General features: G+C 42.3%; 1 protein-coding gene across 5 annotated transcripts in view; it reads right to left on the bottom strand.

Moving 5' to 3' along the window:
* The window catches only part of NTM (neurotrimin), a gene marked incomplete at its 3' end in the record, with an annotated part of 955,850 nt that overhangs the window by 13,166 nt on the left and 926,791 nt on the right, over positions 1–15,893 (bottom strand). For all 5 annotated transcript variants that reach the window (XM_084248692.1, XM_084248691.1, XM_084248693.1 and 2 more), the window contains exons 5-7: positions 7,731–7,865; positions 5,398–5,518; positions 680–831 (exon numbers count right to left, since the gene is read on the bottom strand). In XM_084248692.1, coding sequence (XP_084104818.1) covers positions 680–831; positions 5,398–5,518; positions 7,731–7,865 — 408 coding nt within the window. The remainder of the gene's footprint in view (positions 1–679; positions 832–5,397; positions 5,519–7,730; positions 7,866–15,893) is intronic.

Raw genomic sequence — 15,893 nt, 5'->3', positions numbered from 1 at the left:
GATTTAACTGCCAGTCTAGTTACCAGTTAGGGATTGAAAGCAGAGCGATTCGCCTCACACACACTTGTTTTTCAATAGTTGTTTAATGAATTAATGTATGAATGACTGTGTGATTCTGTCAGGATGGTGGGCTCTTGGCTGGACAAATGTCTTAATCCAGCCAGACAACACCCTTTGACACAAATGATGACACAGGGAGCCCCCCACTTTCTAGGTCAACCCCACTTCTGAGCCTAATATTTCCTTTGGTAAGCATAAACCAGTTTCTCTTAGGTCCCACTGGCTGGAAACAGTTTCAGAAATAGTAACATCATGCACTAATTCAGTGAACAAAGTGTTAAAATAGTAAAGGGGCTCTTTACTATTATACCCAGTTAGAATCCCCATGGTCAGTTTAAGAGCTATCACTGAGGAGAAAAAATGAAAAATCATTTCCACCTCCCAAAGTCCTTTTCTCCCGTTTCAGGATTTTACCCATTATAGAATGAAAGTTGAACATTGTTCTCATTGCCCTGCTATCTACTTTTATACATGGACAAGGCCAGCCCCCTACCTCCTCTCCCAGCTTTCTTGCTCCTCTCACTCACCCCCGCCTCATTGGTCCTGAGTCTCCTCTGTGAGTGCCTCCTCCACAGACAACCCCTCCCCTTTCTCTGCCCAGCTCCAGGTTCAGTCTTACCAAAGAGTGTGATGCTGGCATTGGTGTGGCCCAGCTTGTTGGAGGCCACACAAGTGTAGTTTCCATAGTCATGTTCAGAGACATTGAAGAAGATGAGTTTTGAGAGGAAAGGCCTGTTTTCCACTTTGACGCCCTTCTTTCCTTCTACCAGTCTGAGAGAAACAAGAGAGAGGCAGAAAAGGAGAAGAAAGACAATGGTTAGATTAATCTCATAGGAAGAAGTCAGACTTTGGAATGAATGGTCTCTTCACAGCCACCTTTCTGACATCATTATAATCACCATTTTTGCTACTCAACTACACAGTAAGTTTGCACACCATGACACACAGAATTGTATTTCCCTACGGTTATGGATGTGCCTAGAGCCATGCCTGGCACTACACAGACATCCACCTTCCTATACAGATATTTAAGTTCTCTGAAAGCAGTTGCCTTCAACAAATGTGATGGACCAGCTGTGTGATGTTCAAAACAATATTATTTGCACAGTAGGTGCTCAAAATTGTGGACTTAATTGGCATTGATGATGGTGATATGAAGATGGTGATGGTGATGATGATAACAACCATGGCAACGGAAAGCTCACTCTTCAGAGAGAAGAAGAACATGAGGGGGTTGAAAAAACAATGTTTTTCAAGCACCTGGGTAATCAGATTTTCCCTTAGGAACTTGAGGCATTTTGCGGTAATACCTTACTCTTGCTCTGAATAGGAGAAAAGAACCAGGGATTGTTTTGCTTTATACTGGGGACTCTGATGGGCTTAGGAGAGAAGACCCAGCCAGCGTGCCCTTCTGGAGGAGGTTATAGGTGCCAAAGACTATGACCCCTTAGATTCAAGACAGTGTCTGGAGTGACCCCACATGCCACAGGTGTTCATATTGGTGTGAGGGGCTACCAAATAAATACTACAGAGAGTGGGGGAAACTGTCAGACAAACACGAGGCCTGTGGGTTCCATTACACATGTACAAAATAAGCAGAGAGTTGCTCTCGGGGCTGGTGGGACCATTCCCTGTATCTTAGGAGGTTGTTAGCAGCGACTCCTATTACAATTGCATGTATCGGAATTATGTGCCTAACTCTTTCCCTTTTAGACACCCTGGAATGCTCTGTTTCAGAGAACGGGCTTTAAGCCAATCTCTTTTACGTTCCCTGAAACAATCTGCCTTCCTTGCTCAGAAGATGAGTCTGTGCTACAAGAAGGAGAAGAGCTAGTGTGGGCGATTGTCCTGAATGGAGGATCCCAGGGTCATAGACCTCAGCTGCCTCACGATCACCTGGCTGGAGCTGGATGCACCGAAAATCAACAACGTTAAGGTGAACACATAATACAATGTGCGCTGGAACAAGCGGCTGGTATCCTAGTCATCAAATTGAGAAAGGAAATTCTCAGGCAGAAACTGAAAGTGAAGCCCAGCAGGACAATGATGAGAAAATGCTTTATGAACTATAAAGTCTTACTTGATATGATGTGACTGTATGGAGAGAGATGTTGAGAACGTGACCTGCCCCTGGGTCACAGTGCACTTTGGTCCAGAGGGCAGCTGCTGTGTCAATATTTGAAGGTGTTGTCTCCGCAGGAGTCAGAAAGGCCCTCCTTGCCACCAAAACTTACGCAAACCATGATCCAAAGAGAAAGTCAGCCTCTGCCTTCCAGTCTCACGCAACATCTGTCTTCAGGGACATTAGAAGGTTATTTGGAGGAACTGAACTTGCTTTTTCATTATGTAGCTTTTCCTCTGGGAGCCTCCTTCCTCCTTAGCTAGGGGCAGTGAACTGGCCTGAGTCCATGAACTTCATTAAAATGAGCGCGCTGTCCTTAAGGAAGGAGGTGCCCGGCTGTGTGACCAAATGCCACCTTTATACTTCCAACTTGCTTTGCAGATATTGATGCTTTAGGGGGTGCTGCCCAGAGAAGACACCCCCACCCACCCAGCAGGAGGCTTCCTACCAAGAGCCCCTCCAGCGTATTGATGCCAGTTGCCATCGTGACGCCATTCCCGAGCAGGGGAGGAAGCCTTCACATGTGAACCAAGCTGTGAATTAGATTTCAGCTCGGCAGTGGAAAGAGACACTTAGTGAAGCAGGTTCCTGTTTGGCAGCTCTGAAATGTCTTTAGCTAAAAGGAGTGTAGGGTGGCCAGCGGCACTTTGCAGCACTTTGCAGCTTCTGGGACGACACACTTGCCTTTTCTCCATGTGGTCACACATTTCCTCACTCCATACTGCTGGGACTTCAGTTTCTTAATGAAGCTCAAGGCTTTTCCTTGGCCCCTGTCCCCAAGGAGTGTGGCCCTGGTTAAGTAAAGGCTCCCATGCTCTCTCCTTTGATTGACACACACATAGTGAACTACAGCTGAATGGTGCTAGAACTTTGTCAAAGAGACCTCTGCTGAATTTAGAGAAAACTGCCTGTCCCATCACAGACTTCTTCATTTGGGTCAGATTTCTTCTCATCTCAACTGGAAGGCGAGCTGTCTGGGAGCTGATGTCCCCCCAGCAGATGCAATATACCCTCTCAGACCTGCTGGACGGAGGTTTCCCGCCAGCCTCTGTGGCACAGGATGGCTGGGTGGCCACCAGGACCTCAGGGCAGAGTCCCTGGAGTAGTGACAAGGCACACAACACCACTCACAGGAGACACGTAAAATAAATACATGAGCAGCAAATGGAGAACTGACCCGGTGATCACATCAGAGAAAGAGTCTCCATGAGAAGAACTCAGATGAAGAAGAAACTCCCAAATGCCCAAGTCATGGCCTCTGCAGACCCTCCTGGATAACTAATGGTGGGGCGCAGCCAGAACACTCAGTGTCCTGGCAAGGCTGTGCTCTCTTCTTGTTCATATCACTGCCTTTTTTGTGCACATAGTTTTTTCTACTTTGCCCCACATATTCTAAGATCTCACCTCCCTTATATTCCCTTTCATTTTTCTCCCATAAAGAATCAGAAGGATAGGATACTGATTAATTTTCACAAATACTTGGACAGTTAAAGTTTCAGGAACTGACATTGCAGCTCAATTGTGTGTGTGTGTGTGTGTGTGTGTGTGTGTTCTGATATTGGGGTCTCAAGCCTTAGTTTTTATCTAATATAATAAGAAGAGAGGAAGGGACATTTTAAAGAAATGTCACATCTTTAAAAAGAGAGCCAGGCTTATCTGTAAGGACAGTACAGCTTCCTTTTGTTTGATTCTGAGTTCTTGGGGGAAGAAAGGGAAAGACAGATTTTTTTTTTTAATTTCTTTATGGGTTTGCATCTCATTTTTCTGCCTTCATTTTATCATCTATAAAATGGGCTACATGAACACAATGCACCTCACTAAGATGCTGTCAAGGATATATGTGAGGGCCTCCTTGGTGGTCTAGGAGTTAAGTCTCAGTGCCATCACTGTGAAGGCCTAAGTTAGATCCTTGGCCAGGGAGCTACCCACATGGCACAGCAGACCTCTCCTGACTCAACCACTGCTTCCCTCAGCTGTGTATTTCAGTCAGTCTGCCTGTTCTGCTCCCCACTCTGGCTCTGGTGAATCCTCTCAACCCCCACGCCTCTGGCCTGTACCCCAGTTCTTCTAAGCAAAATAAATAAATATGAAAATAAAAATGTACTTAAGAGTGAGAAATTGCTGCTTCTCATTTGGGAGAATTCTGAGGAGACACAATGAATCTTAGGATGAAATGACTTGGTTCTAAACAAAATTAGTGATTGATTTGAGATAAGACAAGTTTTGATGACTTGACTGACCTCATAAAGAAAAAATCCTAAAGAACACCTAAGCTACTCTAAGCAGAAGGGGCACTAGTGGGGTCACCCCTGGGGCTCCTCACACTCCTCTCCTGTCTGTACCCTCTTTGCTCCTTTCCTTTCCCAGCCTCTCCTCCTCCATCATGCCTCCCCACTCTCCAGCCCACAGACCTCAGGTCTCGCGGGCATTCCCCCCAAACCATTTTTATGAAAGTGTTCTGAACACAGACAGCTCTTGCTCATTTCTTTGTTGTTCACCCACCTTAAAATAGCTCTTTGATAACAGTAATTGTCATGTTGCCTGACTGTACCGTGCTGCTGAACCCTGTGCTGACGAGCCATTTGGTAACTCCTCGCAATGACGATCTGCAGTGAATCACAACAAATACCCCGGCGGTGGCTGCAATAATGAGAGGAAAGGGAAGAGTCCCTTTCTCTTTTCTCCTACAGAGAAAGAACAACCTGGGCACAAAGGAGGGCTCGACTGGGTCACCGACTCTTTTCTACACCACCACTGATTGTGTCTAGAACTGAAGTGCAGACAGACGGGCTAGCTCCAGCTAACTTGTTAGCCACTGCCAGCGCCCGTGAGCATCCCTGACGCCTTAATGCAAGCCTGAGAATGTGTTAAAAATAGCGTCAGGCAGAACACACTATTTTCTTGACCTAGAAAAAATTCACAGGCCTTACAATGTTCGTGGAGGCCTTACCATGGAGATTTTGCCTTTCTGAAAAAATGTTTTCTCTCAGGTCTGTGTTTTGTCGAGTGGTAATACTGAATAGCAATGTTCACAACAAAGCTGAAAGGCATTAATATTAAGAAAGAACTAATTTGCACATTATTTGTCTCAAGATAGAGGAGAAATTCCGAAGAGGATTTTACAGGGATTCATTTGCAACCATCTAGAATCAAGAAAAACTCTTCTTTTTTTGGGGGGGGGGTTGGTGGGGAGAGGGGAAGAGGGGCCTTTTTACCTTTTGTCATCCTTGTACCAATGGAATTCTGCAGAGGGAACTGCTGAGGCTTCACACTGCAGTGTTCCCTTCTGTCCCACAGGGACGCCTGTACCCTTAGCTTCTGAAATGTATGGTGGATCTGTAGAGAGAAAATATTCGGTAGCAATTTAAAATGCATTCTAGAAGAAGACAGGCTGCCTCCTTCACTGATTTTGTTTTCCTCTCCTTGATGCACCTCTGCTTACTTGAGCTGACAAATTGCTATACAAATTGTGCCAGAGAATAAAGGCATTCAACATTGTTCTAAGGAAAAGCTCGGTCTTCCTAGTGTTTATTGCTTCTGTTCTCCGCTGTGCAGAGCTGGAATGGCCAGGCATTCAAGCATATTTCCTGTTTAAACTTTTTAACTTTCATAGGAGGATGCCAAGTCATCAACCCTACACCCCATATGTTGACAGGCAGCACCTTTAATCAGCCTTATAGAATTTCTGCACACTACTTCTTGCCAGAGTATATAACCTCGAACTATTCAATTCCCATCAAAAGCTCAATTGCAAGAAATAATATTCATGGAGAATTGCCTGAAGGATATACAGATCAGTCATTCTTCTAGGTATTCTAAAATGGCTCCCTGAATCAAGCCAGACCAAACTAGACCTACATACTTGGCCGCATTTATTTGAAACAGTTCCTATAGTTTGCAGTGAAGTACATTATGAGAAATAGCCATAATAAACTTACTATTCTGTTTATTGCAGAAATATCACATGTAATATTGACTACGGAGTGTCCCCCTCATTTGTGAGAGATGTATTCCAAGACCCCATGTGGATGCCTAAAACCACAGATAGTACTGAATCCTATATATTTATATTATCTGCCCCCCCCCCCATATATAGCCATGCCAAAGTATAGTTTATACGTTAGGGACAGTAAGAAATAAAGAACAATAACAAATATTAAATTAGAGCAATTAAACAATGCACTATTGTAAAAAGTTAAAATAATGTGTTCTCTCATCCTCTTTGCCTTTCAGAATAGTTTATTGTATGTCATATTTTCAGACTGGGGGTAGCTGAAACCCATTGGAAAGTGACACTGCAAATAAGGGGGCACTACCATATCTCAGAGAATTCTATTTGTGGGGAACCTACATAGAAATTTCTCTGGGAGCCCATTGACAGCAGAAGTGTTTTCCCCAAGCAATTAGTTTGCTTTTATCTTATAGAATAAATGTTAACGATGTCTCCACTCTTTGCTTTAGCAAACCAAAGTCAAATTCAATATTTATCACCTTGTAGTATCTATTTTATGCACAGATTTATCCTTAGTTTTCACTTATTTTTTTTTTTCTTTTGCTTGTATTTCCTTACTCTCTAGGTTAATCTTCACTAACTGTGTAAAGTCCCTTTTTTGGAAAAAAAAATGTAGTAGGGTTCATAAAATGGTAGCGTTATTATCCTATGTCCTTGTATTTTAAAGAGCTGTGTCTTCATTAGTTTCAAATTGTGACAGAGACCAAAATATTAATGAGTGAGCAACTACCCACGCTTCTCCCTTCATGCCACCCAAGATTGGAAAGAAAAAGGCTCCTGTCTGCTGGTCTAGTTCCTTGGGTTTTATTCTCCTGTATGACTTCTTGCAAGGCGCACAGAAGAGTCCGCTTTCAGAATGTCATGGAGAACTGAGTCGAAGTGAGAAACTGAGAGAGGGGAGAAAAGGGAAAAGCTACCGAGGCTGGATGTCAGAGGAAACCAGGAGGTGGTAAAAGAGCATGAGAGGGCGAGAGCAGGGACCTGCACGTGTTTGGGATACTGTGCCTCTATTAGCACAAACCAAACGTTGAGTTATGCCGTCTAACATGCATATGCTCATTTATATTTAAATTATGAATGTATATCACATATAATTGTAAAACATATATAATTGTAATAGGATGGGATGAAATGAATACACCATAAATAGAAGTTGTAATATTTCCTTCACACATGTGTTTGTTTTGTAACCCAATATGGAGATGACTGATTTAGAGAGTGAGAAGCTTGGGGACATTAAGAGTAAAATATGAGGGAAATTGAAATTTGAACACATTTATATAAATTATGCATTGAATGCCATTTAATGATCTTCCAGAAATATAACTCAAGTTTGGGATTATATTAAATTACTTGCAGCTAATTTTTTTTTTTTTAAATCAGAGTCTGAAATTGTCACTTGAAAGCAGGGCATAGACAATGACATTGCACCATTTTCGGACCGGAGTCAGCAGTTGGTTCTGTCAAACGTCTCAGTACTGTGGCTCGGACAGCCCAGCCTCACACACATGCAGGAGGGGTTTGGTGCCCACTCACAGTTCACGGTGACCTTGACTCTCCGGACCACTGGCGCTGCCACATCATTGGAGGCACTGCACTCGTAGTCCCCCGACTGCTCCCGCGTGATGCCCTGGATCTCCAAGTATTCATCTTCACTCACAAAGCCCACAGCTGCAGGACAAGGGGTGGGGAAGTAGGGAAAAAGCACCAAAAATCAAAACTTAGAGAATAAAGTATCAAATGTTTATTATACCTATAGACCATTGTGTCACTTCCTAAATTCAGTTTCTTAGGGGTTATGCCAATTCTCCTCAACCGCTCCTATGTTTCCATCCCCAATTTTTCCTCATTTCCCCCAAGGGCCATCTGAAATGTCTGTGTTCCTACCTGGACTCTGCACCATAAGTGATTAATAATTTTGACATTTACACTGCCCGGATCTTACCAAACAGTCCCAGTGCTGGGACCTGAGTTAGGCACCTTCGATGAATATTAACTCTTTATGATTTCAAGGTGTTATTTGGACTGAACCTTTAATTGGAGAGCTGCCTGCATTCCTGACCATGAATCTATAAAAAGAAAAATACCATACTACCAGTTAAGTACTCAGACACAAGCCACAAAAGGCCACAGAGACACTAATAAAATACACTTAAATGTCTGATTTTAGAGTTAGGCAATCAATTACATAGGTAGAATCAACTGTGTGAGTTTTGATCTGCAAGAATATTCGGGTAGAAGATCCTGAAGACTAATCAACAATGGACATTCTACCACCTAACCACAAACGAGGCAGAAAATAAGGAGTGAGACATGTCATCTTATTGTCACTTCATCCTGACACTTAGTTTCTCTAGGGAAAGATTATGAGTAATATCAACCTTCCATCTACTGGATTTCCTATCTGAGGTCTGTCCAGGGTCCTTCGATTATGGAAAAACCATGCCATAAAAACCTCGACAAGTGATTTCACAATTCTCTCCATGTTCACCTGATCTTTCCCCTCCTTGTGAGACAATGGGGAAAAAAAGTGACTGCATACATCCCAGGATTTTCCTGCCTCCTCCGTTAAATAAGAATAATTAGCTTGACAATATATTTTATCATGTACATTACTTTTAAGAGTAAAAATGGGTGCTACTGATAATTATTATGGAATAACTAGCATTCATTGAGATTGTCCCTAACAACTGAGACACGTCTTTTCAGACATAATATCCATACAGTCTTAATATCTCACAGGGGTGCTTAAAGTAGCAAATGAAAAAATATGCAGGAAAGCACACTCATGTGCTACGCACCTGTTGCTTTATCGTTAGTAATCCTGTAATCTGTCTGGAGGCACAGATTCAGATGGAACAAAGCAATGATAACATGAGTGATACCAGAAGGGGGATAAAGTAGCATTTCTCTCCAAGTGATAATGTCCCTCGCCCCTCATAACTGTGTGTATATTTATAGGCTGATCCCAAGCAGGAAAATGAAAGCAGTAAGAAACTATTAGAATGCAAATAATGAGGTCTATTCATGACACATGTGTATGAAAGTTCTGCTTATAAATTTTCTGAGACATTGTTTAGGTCACCATTTTTTGTTAAGAGAACAACAAATCAGGGGCCTCCCTGGTGGCTCAAGGAATTAAGACACAACCTATGAAGCTATCCACAGCCACTGCAGCATGAGTTCAATCCCCAGGGAGGATCGAACAGGGAGGGAGCCACCTTCCCTGTGGACAGGGATCTACCCACATGGCACAGCAGACCTCTCCTGACCGTCTGCTGCTCCTTTTTGCAGTGTATATCAGTTAATCTGCTCAGTTAATCTGCATGTTCTGTTCCCCACTCTGACTCTGTTGAATCCTCTCTCACACACACCCCCACACCTCTGTCCTTGTATCCCAGTTCTTGTATGCATAAATAAATAAATCTTTAAAAAAAGAGAGAGAACAACAAATCAATAACAATAACAATTATAAGATGATGGCTTTGTAAATAAGGATCACTACCTGTTCAAATCCTCTGTGACTCTTTGGTACTCAAAAGAGTAACAAATCCAGCCAGAGCATTTCCTCACATTTCTTTATACCATATAGAACCTCTACTATGTACAATCAGAAATTGTGCATTCTTGGGCCTCCCCTGGTGGCTCAGGCAGTTGAGCACCACGCTGTGAAGCTGTGTGCAGCCTCTCATCGCCAGTTCGATCCCGGCCAGCTGGCCAGCGAGGGTCCCACATGGGGCGGCAGACCTCTCCTGTTGTATGCGCTGCTCCCCTCAGCAGTGTACTTTGGTCAGTCTGCCTGTTCTTTTCCCCACTCTGTCTCTGGTGACTCCTCTCACCCTCCCGCGCATCTGGCCTGTACCCCGGTTCTTGTATAAATAAATAAATAAATCTTTAAAAAAAAGAAATTGTACATTCTCTTACCTCTTTATCTTTTTTTTTTTTTTTTTTTTTTGTGGGACCCTTGCCGGGGGCCGGGGAAAGAACTGGCGCTGCAGAGGCTGCGGGCAGCCTCGCAGCCCAGCGCGCAACTGCTGAGCCACCAAGGGAGGCCCCCAGCCTTTATCTATTTTATAGTAAAAGTTATTGAATTCACAAAAAGAATCAGAAACGTATTAAAAAGCAGAACACTGAAAACTTTTGGTTTTCAGCATTTTGAGAAGACAATTAGCATTAACCCACAGAGTCATAATCTCAACCAGTAAGAAGCTTCTAGAAGCTTTTATTATTGTTTTCTAATCATGATGGGTGCACATGCTAGACTTGATTTGAGAAAGGGTGGAGGAAATGAGAAGAGGTTTACATAAAGAATTTGTAATTCTTTTTATGTGTCATTGTTTATTTGCTACCAACTTGGAGTCTACATTTGTCAGATCTTTCCCAGATAGAATGTTATAATTACTGTGCAAAGCATCTCAGAGACCAGTGTCACACTTAATATTCCCATTAATTTTAAATGGTAGTCCTTGGTACATATGTGTGGCAATTGGTGTCATATTTTAATTAGGCTTGCCCTACACCATCTGAAATTAATAATAGCTCGAATTACCAGTGTAATTTATAAATTAACAGTGCCGTTGCATTAGGAAATAAATTAGCTCTGGACAGCTGTTTCTGGATTGAGCTCCAGTGTCATAGCAGTGACTGGTAAGACCTCAGCTCTCCTGGGAGGCTGTATACTACACCATCAAAGCAGGGAAATAAAAAGACATAGGGTTATCTGTGTCTCCTGTTCTTCTTTACTACTAAACATCATGCATCCATTCCAGATTTACCATCCAAACATGCTCTTGTATGATCACAGTAAGAGATACAGGGACCAAGCTTTGTTTAGCATGTTAGTGGGCATCCAAATGGAGGAGCATGTTGTGGGGGAATCACAGCCATAGACTGAAATGCAAGTCCACAAATAATAGGGTAATCACAAACAAGAAAGCACCATGTATTCAAGGGGAGGGGATGTAGGTATTAGCAAAATTTTATATATTAACATCTATCAGATGTATGTGGCAAAGGAAGAGGATGACTTAAAATTTTGAGAAAACATGTTTTTTATTGATCCAGATTTTCATTACCAGAAGAGGATTTACATTTAAGTCATCCTACCAAAATACAAAGACTTAATTTTACTATCAGATGTTCTCCAGACCAAATTTAGAATTAAATTATAGAGGAAACACCTCAACTCGTTTACCATTATTACATGCACACTTTCTAATTACACTGGATAAGGAGCATAAAAAAGTAACTTGTGGGCCTCCCTGGTGGCACAAGGGGTTAAGCACAGCACTATGAAACAATCTGCAACCTCTGAAGCACAAGTTCAATCCGCGGCCTGCCAGAGAGCTACCCACATGGCACAGCAGACCTCTCCTGTTGCACCCACTGCTCCCCTCAGCATTGCGTTTCAGTCAGTATGCCTGTTCTATTCCCCACTCTGTCTCCGGTGAATCCTCTCACCCACCTGCACCACTGGCCTGTACCCCAGGTCTTGTATGCATAAATAAATAAATCTTTAAAAAAATAAAAATAAAAAAGTAACCTGTATATAGTAAAACACATTATAAATTTTGGCTTTAATTGTCATTTTTCTCTGTTGTTTTCTACATGGCAAAATCAGAGACAAAGACCATCAGTATACACATAAGCATACATTTTCAACCACCAGAAATGAGGTGCCATAGAGGATTCTTAAAACAAACAAAATTCCCAAATCCCACTAAAATGAAATCTGAAATTATAATGATTTGAGGACAGGTTTCCTTTAACAACATTTGTGCTCTGGCTCTAAAATGAACATTTTATTATAAACATGAAGAACTCCTACAAAATTTTGGAGGAAAAGAAAGACCAGATCAACAGCACATACATTTCAAAATGCTAAAGGGAATTCTTGGTAAAGAGCTACCAGTGAGAGGGAGCAAATCACTTGATAAAATCCTCTGAAAAGGAACTCTTTGTGGTCAATAGCTTCTCATTTATAAGTCTGCTTTTGCCTTTGTAAAAGAAAATGTATCTTTGGTGGAAATGACCCACTCATCTTCCTAAAACATCCCCTTCATCATGTCACACCTCTCCAGACACTAAAAATGGTTCCCTATTTTCTGTAACATCAAACACTAACTCCACTGTCTTATCAAAGCCCTTCATAAAGTTGCCCTGAACTACTCATCCAAGTCTATCTCCCATTAGTGCGGTGTGGAAGATAACAGATGACCATGGTAAAGAATAAATGTTTGGGATCAAACTCAATTCTCTATCTGCAAGTTTCTGATGTGTTAAGTAACTAATTCCTCAGGGCTACCATGTCTTCATCCGCACCATTCAGTTAAGATAATATTATCTCCTTCTACTGGTTCTATGAGGATGAAATACAGCAAATGGACAAGGTAGTGCACAGAGTCATGTGATCAGGCCTTCCTTCTGAAGTGTTCACCACTGTAATCATCACCACGGCCACCAACACCACCCCTACCACAGCTCTTAACCAGTCCAGGTTATTTTTCATCTTGAACAAACATGATCCTTTCTTCACAATCACTTCTACTGCTTAAAAGCTATGGTCTCTTTGTCTACCAAAGCAAACATTTCCTAACTTTCAAACTCTAATTTTTCCACGAAAATTTTCTGTTATAAGTTGAATTGTGTGTTTCCCTCCCCCCACCAAAAGATATGTCAGAGTTCTTACAAGAATAACTCAGAATGTGACCTTTATTTGGAAATGAGGTCTTTACAAAGGTAATCAGATTAAAATGAGGCACTAAGTTGAACACTAAGGCACTAAGGCACTAAGTTCCCCTCCCACAAACATTCAGTGTCCTTATGGAATTTGGACACAGGCAGACATCAAAAAGGGAAGACAGTGTGAAGACTGACAGGAAAAACATGGTTGTGGGACTGGAGTGAAGCATTTACAAGCCAAAGATTAGCCCAGAAAAATCTGGTAAACTCCTGAAGCTAGAACAGGCAAAGAAAACGCTCCCCTTTCATTGTCAGAGAGAACATAGACCAACTGACACCTTGACTTTGGGCTCTAATTTTGAGATCTGTGAGACAAGACATTTCAGTTTTTTTTAAGTCATCCAGCTTTTTGTGCTTTATTATGACCACCCTAGGAAACCAACACCCACCACCCCCTTTATTTCCTAAGCTTCAATGCCTGTGGATGTCCTGCAATTTTGATGCAGGTAGAGATCATTTGGTATTTAAAATAATGAAATAATTAAACTGAAGAACATGAAGGTCATATAATTCTACAGTTCCTACACTGTAACACAGTAGAACCTCAGTAGAATTTCCTAGAGTATTTGCTTAAATATAGATATCTAGATCCCAGAAATCAGATTCTCCTAAACTGAGAAATTTCAATAATTTTAGCAGAAAATTTTCAGGTATAGCCAAATTTGGGAATTAGTGAATTACTAATGTGGGAAATCAAAGCTTAGGGAAGCCATAATCAGTTCTGGTTGGTGACAGAGCACACTTGGCCACTTGATCTCCAATCTATACCTCCGGCACCTGTGAAAGCTTAGTAGTTGTGCTATGCTACACACACTGGTATTATGATCCAATACAAATGAAACTCTTGAACAGTAGGGATCAAGCCTGGGATATCTCTGTTTTCAAGACACCTAGCGAAGTAATTTACATAATTTGAAAACTGTCAGCTTCTTATTCATAAACTGACTGACTGCTTGTAGTGGCAGGATGGACCAGAGCAGTTTCTCTGTGATCAAACAGATGGGTAAAGGAGGAGTCCTGGAGCCCTTGGTGGCTTTTTCAGGCTTTTATTGGGATTTTACCAGGTACACGGCAGGCAGGGGGGCCTGGGTGCTGCAAGGCTGCCAGCCTCCTGGCCCCCAGCAAGTCCTCTTTCTGGGCTCTCTGGTGTTCTCTCATGGCCTCTGCTTCTCTGCTTGTTCTATTTTCATTCTTGCTTCCTCTCCTTCTGGTGGTTCCGCTGGTTCTCCATGATGACACCCTTATAAATCCCAGTCTCAGCCCAGGTGAATCCCACCTATATACACCGACACCCTACTCCAGGTGCCCGACATCAGGCATCATTCAGGACCACAGGGATCCATCATCGATCCTAATGGTGGGAGGGAAGAAAAGCCTGACATCATTTACCCTACAGTGCCATACTCAGAATTATAGGCTGAATTCTATTGAACAAAAGTCAGGGGCATGGTGTTGCTCAACTAATGGCATGTAACACTATCCCTGGGACAATGCCACTTCTGATACTTGTTCTTAGCATAATAGGTTTATCTTCTGACTTTTCAAATATCGTCATTATTAGCATTCTCAGAAATTACTTTCCTTGAATATGCTATTTTAAAGCTTTATGGAATGTTTCACATAATTTATATAAAGTCTTGGGGCCAATTATTTCCTGGGGGAATGCATCCTTAATTTTAAAAATGCAGATCGATGAGGAAGTATGATTTATCCAGCAGGATTTGTTTTACAGCCAACTTTTCAGGAACACAGCTATTTCATTAAGTGGGAGCTGACAACCCAAGCAGTGAAATGAAGCCAGTTGGAAATGTGGTGGATCCTGCCCCCACATTGTAGAAGATCGTCACCTCCTGAGAGGGTTGACTTCAGCAGTTTACAACCAATTGAAGGTTGGTTGCTCTGTGTAAGTGATACCCCTTTGGAAAAGAAAACCCCAAGTTTCTGAGTTCATTGATTGGGTGTTTAAAAGTTTCATAACTGAAAATAATAATAGCCACAATTATCATATTTATCGCACCCAAGAATAAGCTTGTCAGGAGAACAGCTGTAGCTGTTGAAGAGGAGAGGACACAGCTGTCGGCTTGCTTAATATTTTTATGGCATATATACCAGCTGAAATAAAAATTGTTGGGCCTTAGAAACCGAAAAAATATAAAACCCCAAAAAACATAGAATCCCAGACTTTGAGAGTTGGAAATAATTGTTTTTAAAATTTAGTCCAGTTGCTGTGTCTAGTCTAGTGGTAGACTAGTATTCTTTCTCTCTCAGTTGGTATCAGGATGTTTCTGTTAAACCCAGGCTGGGTGGTGCTAGAAATAGAGTGTCAACACCTGCCAATGAATGAAGAACACCTTTCCTTGCCCCTCCCCACGGAGGATGCAGCTTGTGCATGCGCACAGCCCACACTCTCAGAGCTGAGCTTCCCTCTTTACCATCAGAGGCAAAGGTGAGGAACTTAATTGGGGCGGGAGGGTGGGATTGGAAGACCATGAGAAGACCTGTATTTGAGCACAAGGTGCGACCTCCAAAAACTAACCAGAGGTAACTGAGATAAAACTGAGGCACGCAGATGGACCCCAAGTTTCGTATTATCGTGGCACTGATGCCCGACCAGGATGGAGTTGCGTGGGCTAGAGACAAAATCCAGACTGCGACATCTGCTGTGACTGGGCGAGATGATCAATGGTAAAACACATTTCTAAATGTTGTGTTAATGTTAAATTATTGACACAGTGAATTCTGAGAGTCTGGTATCAGGCTCAAGCAAAATGGCTGAAGAGAGGCGCTCGTGGGTCTGGATACCACCAGCCTCACTGTGGGGTTCTGCAGAGTTCTAGTGCTTGCACAGGGGGCTATCTGTATCCAAAGGACAGGTCAAGGAGAAAAAAATAAATATAAACGGACTATTTGGTGGTTAATTTGTCTATGTGAGCTTCCTCTTCTATAAAATGGGGGAAG

The sequence above is a fragment of the Talpa europaea genome, assembly GCF_964194135.1.
Source record: "Talpa europaea genome assembly, chromosome: 12".
In the NCBI taxonomy this organism is placed as follows: Eukaryota; Metazoa; Chordata; class Mammalia; order Eulipotyphla; family Talpidae; genus Talpa; species Talpa europaea.
This window is presented reverse-complemented; position numbering and strand designations above follow the sequence as displayed.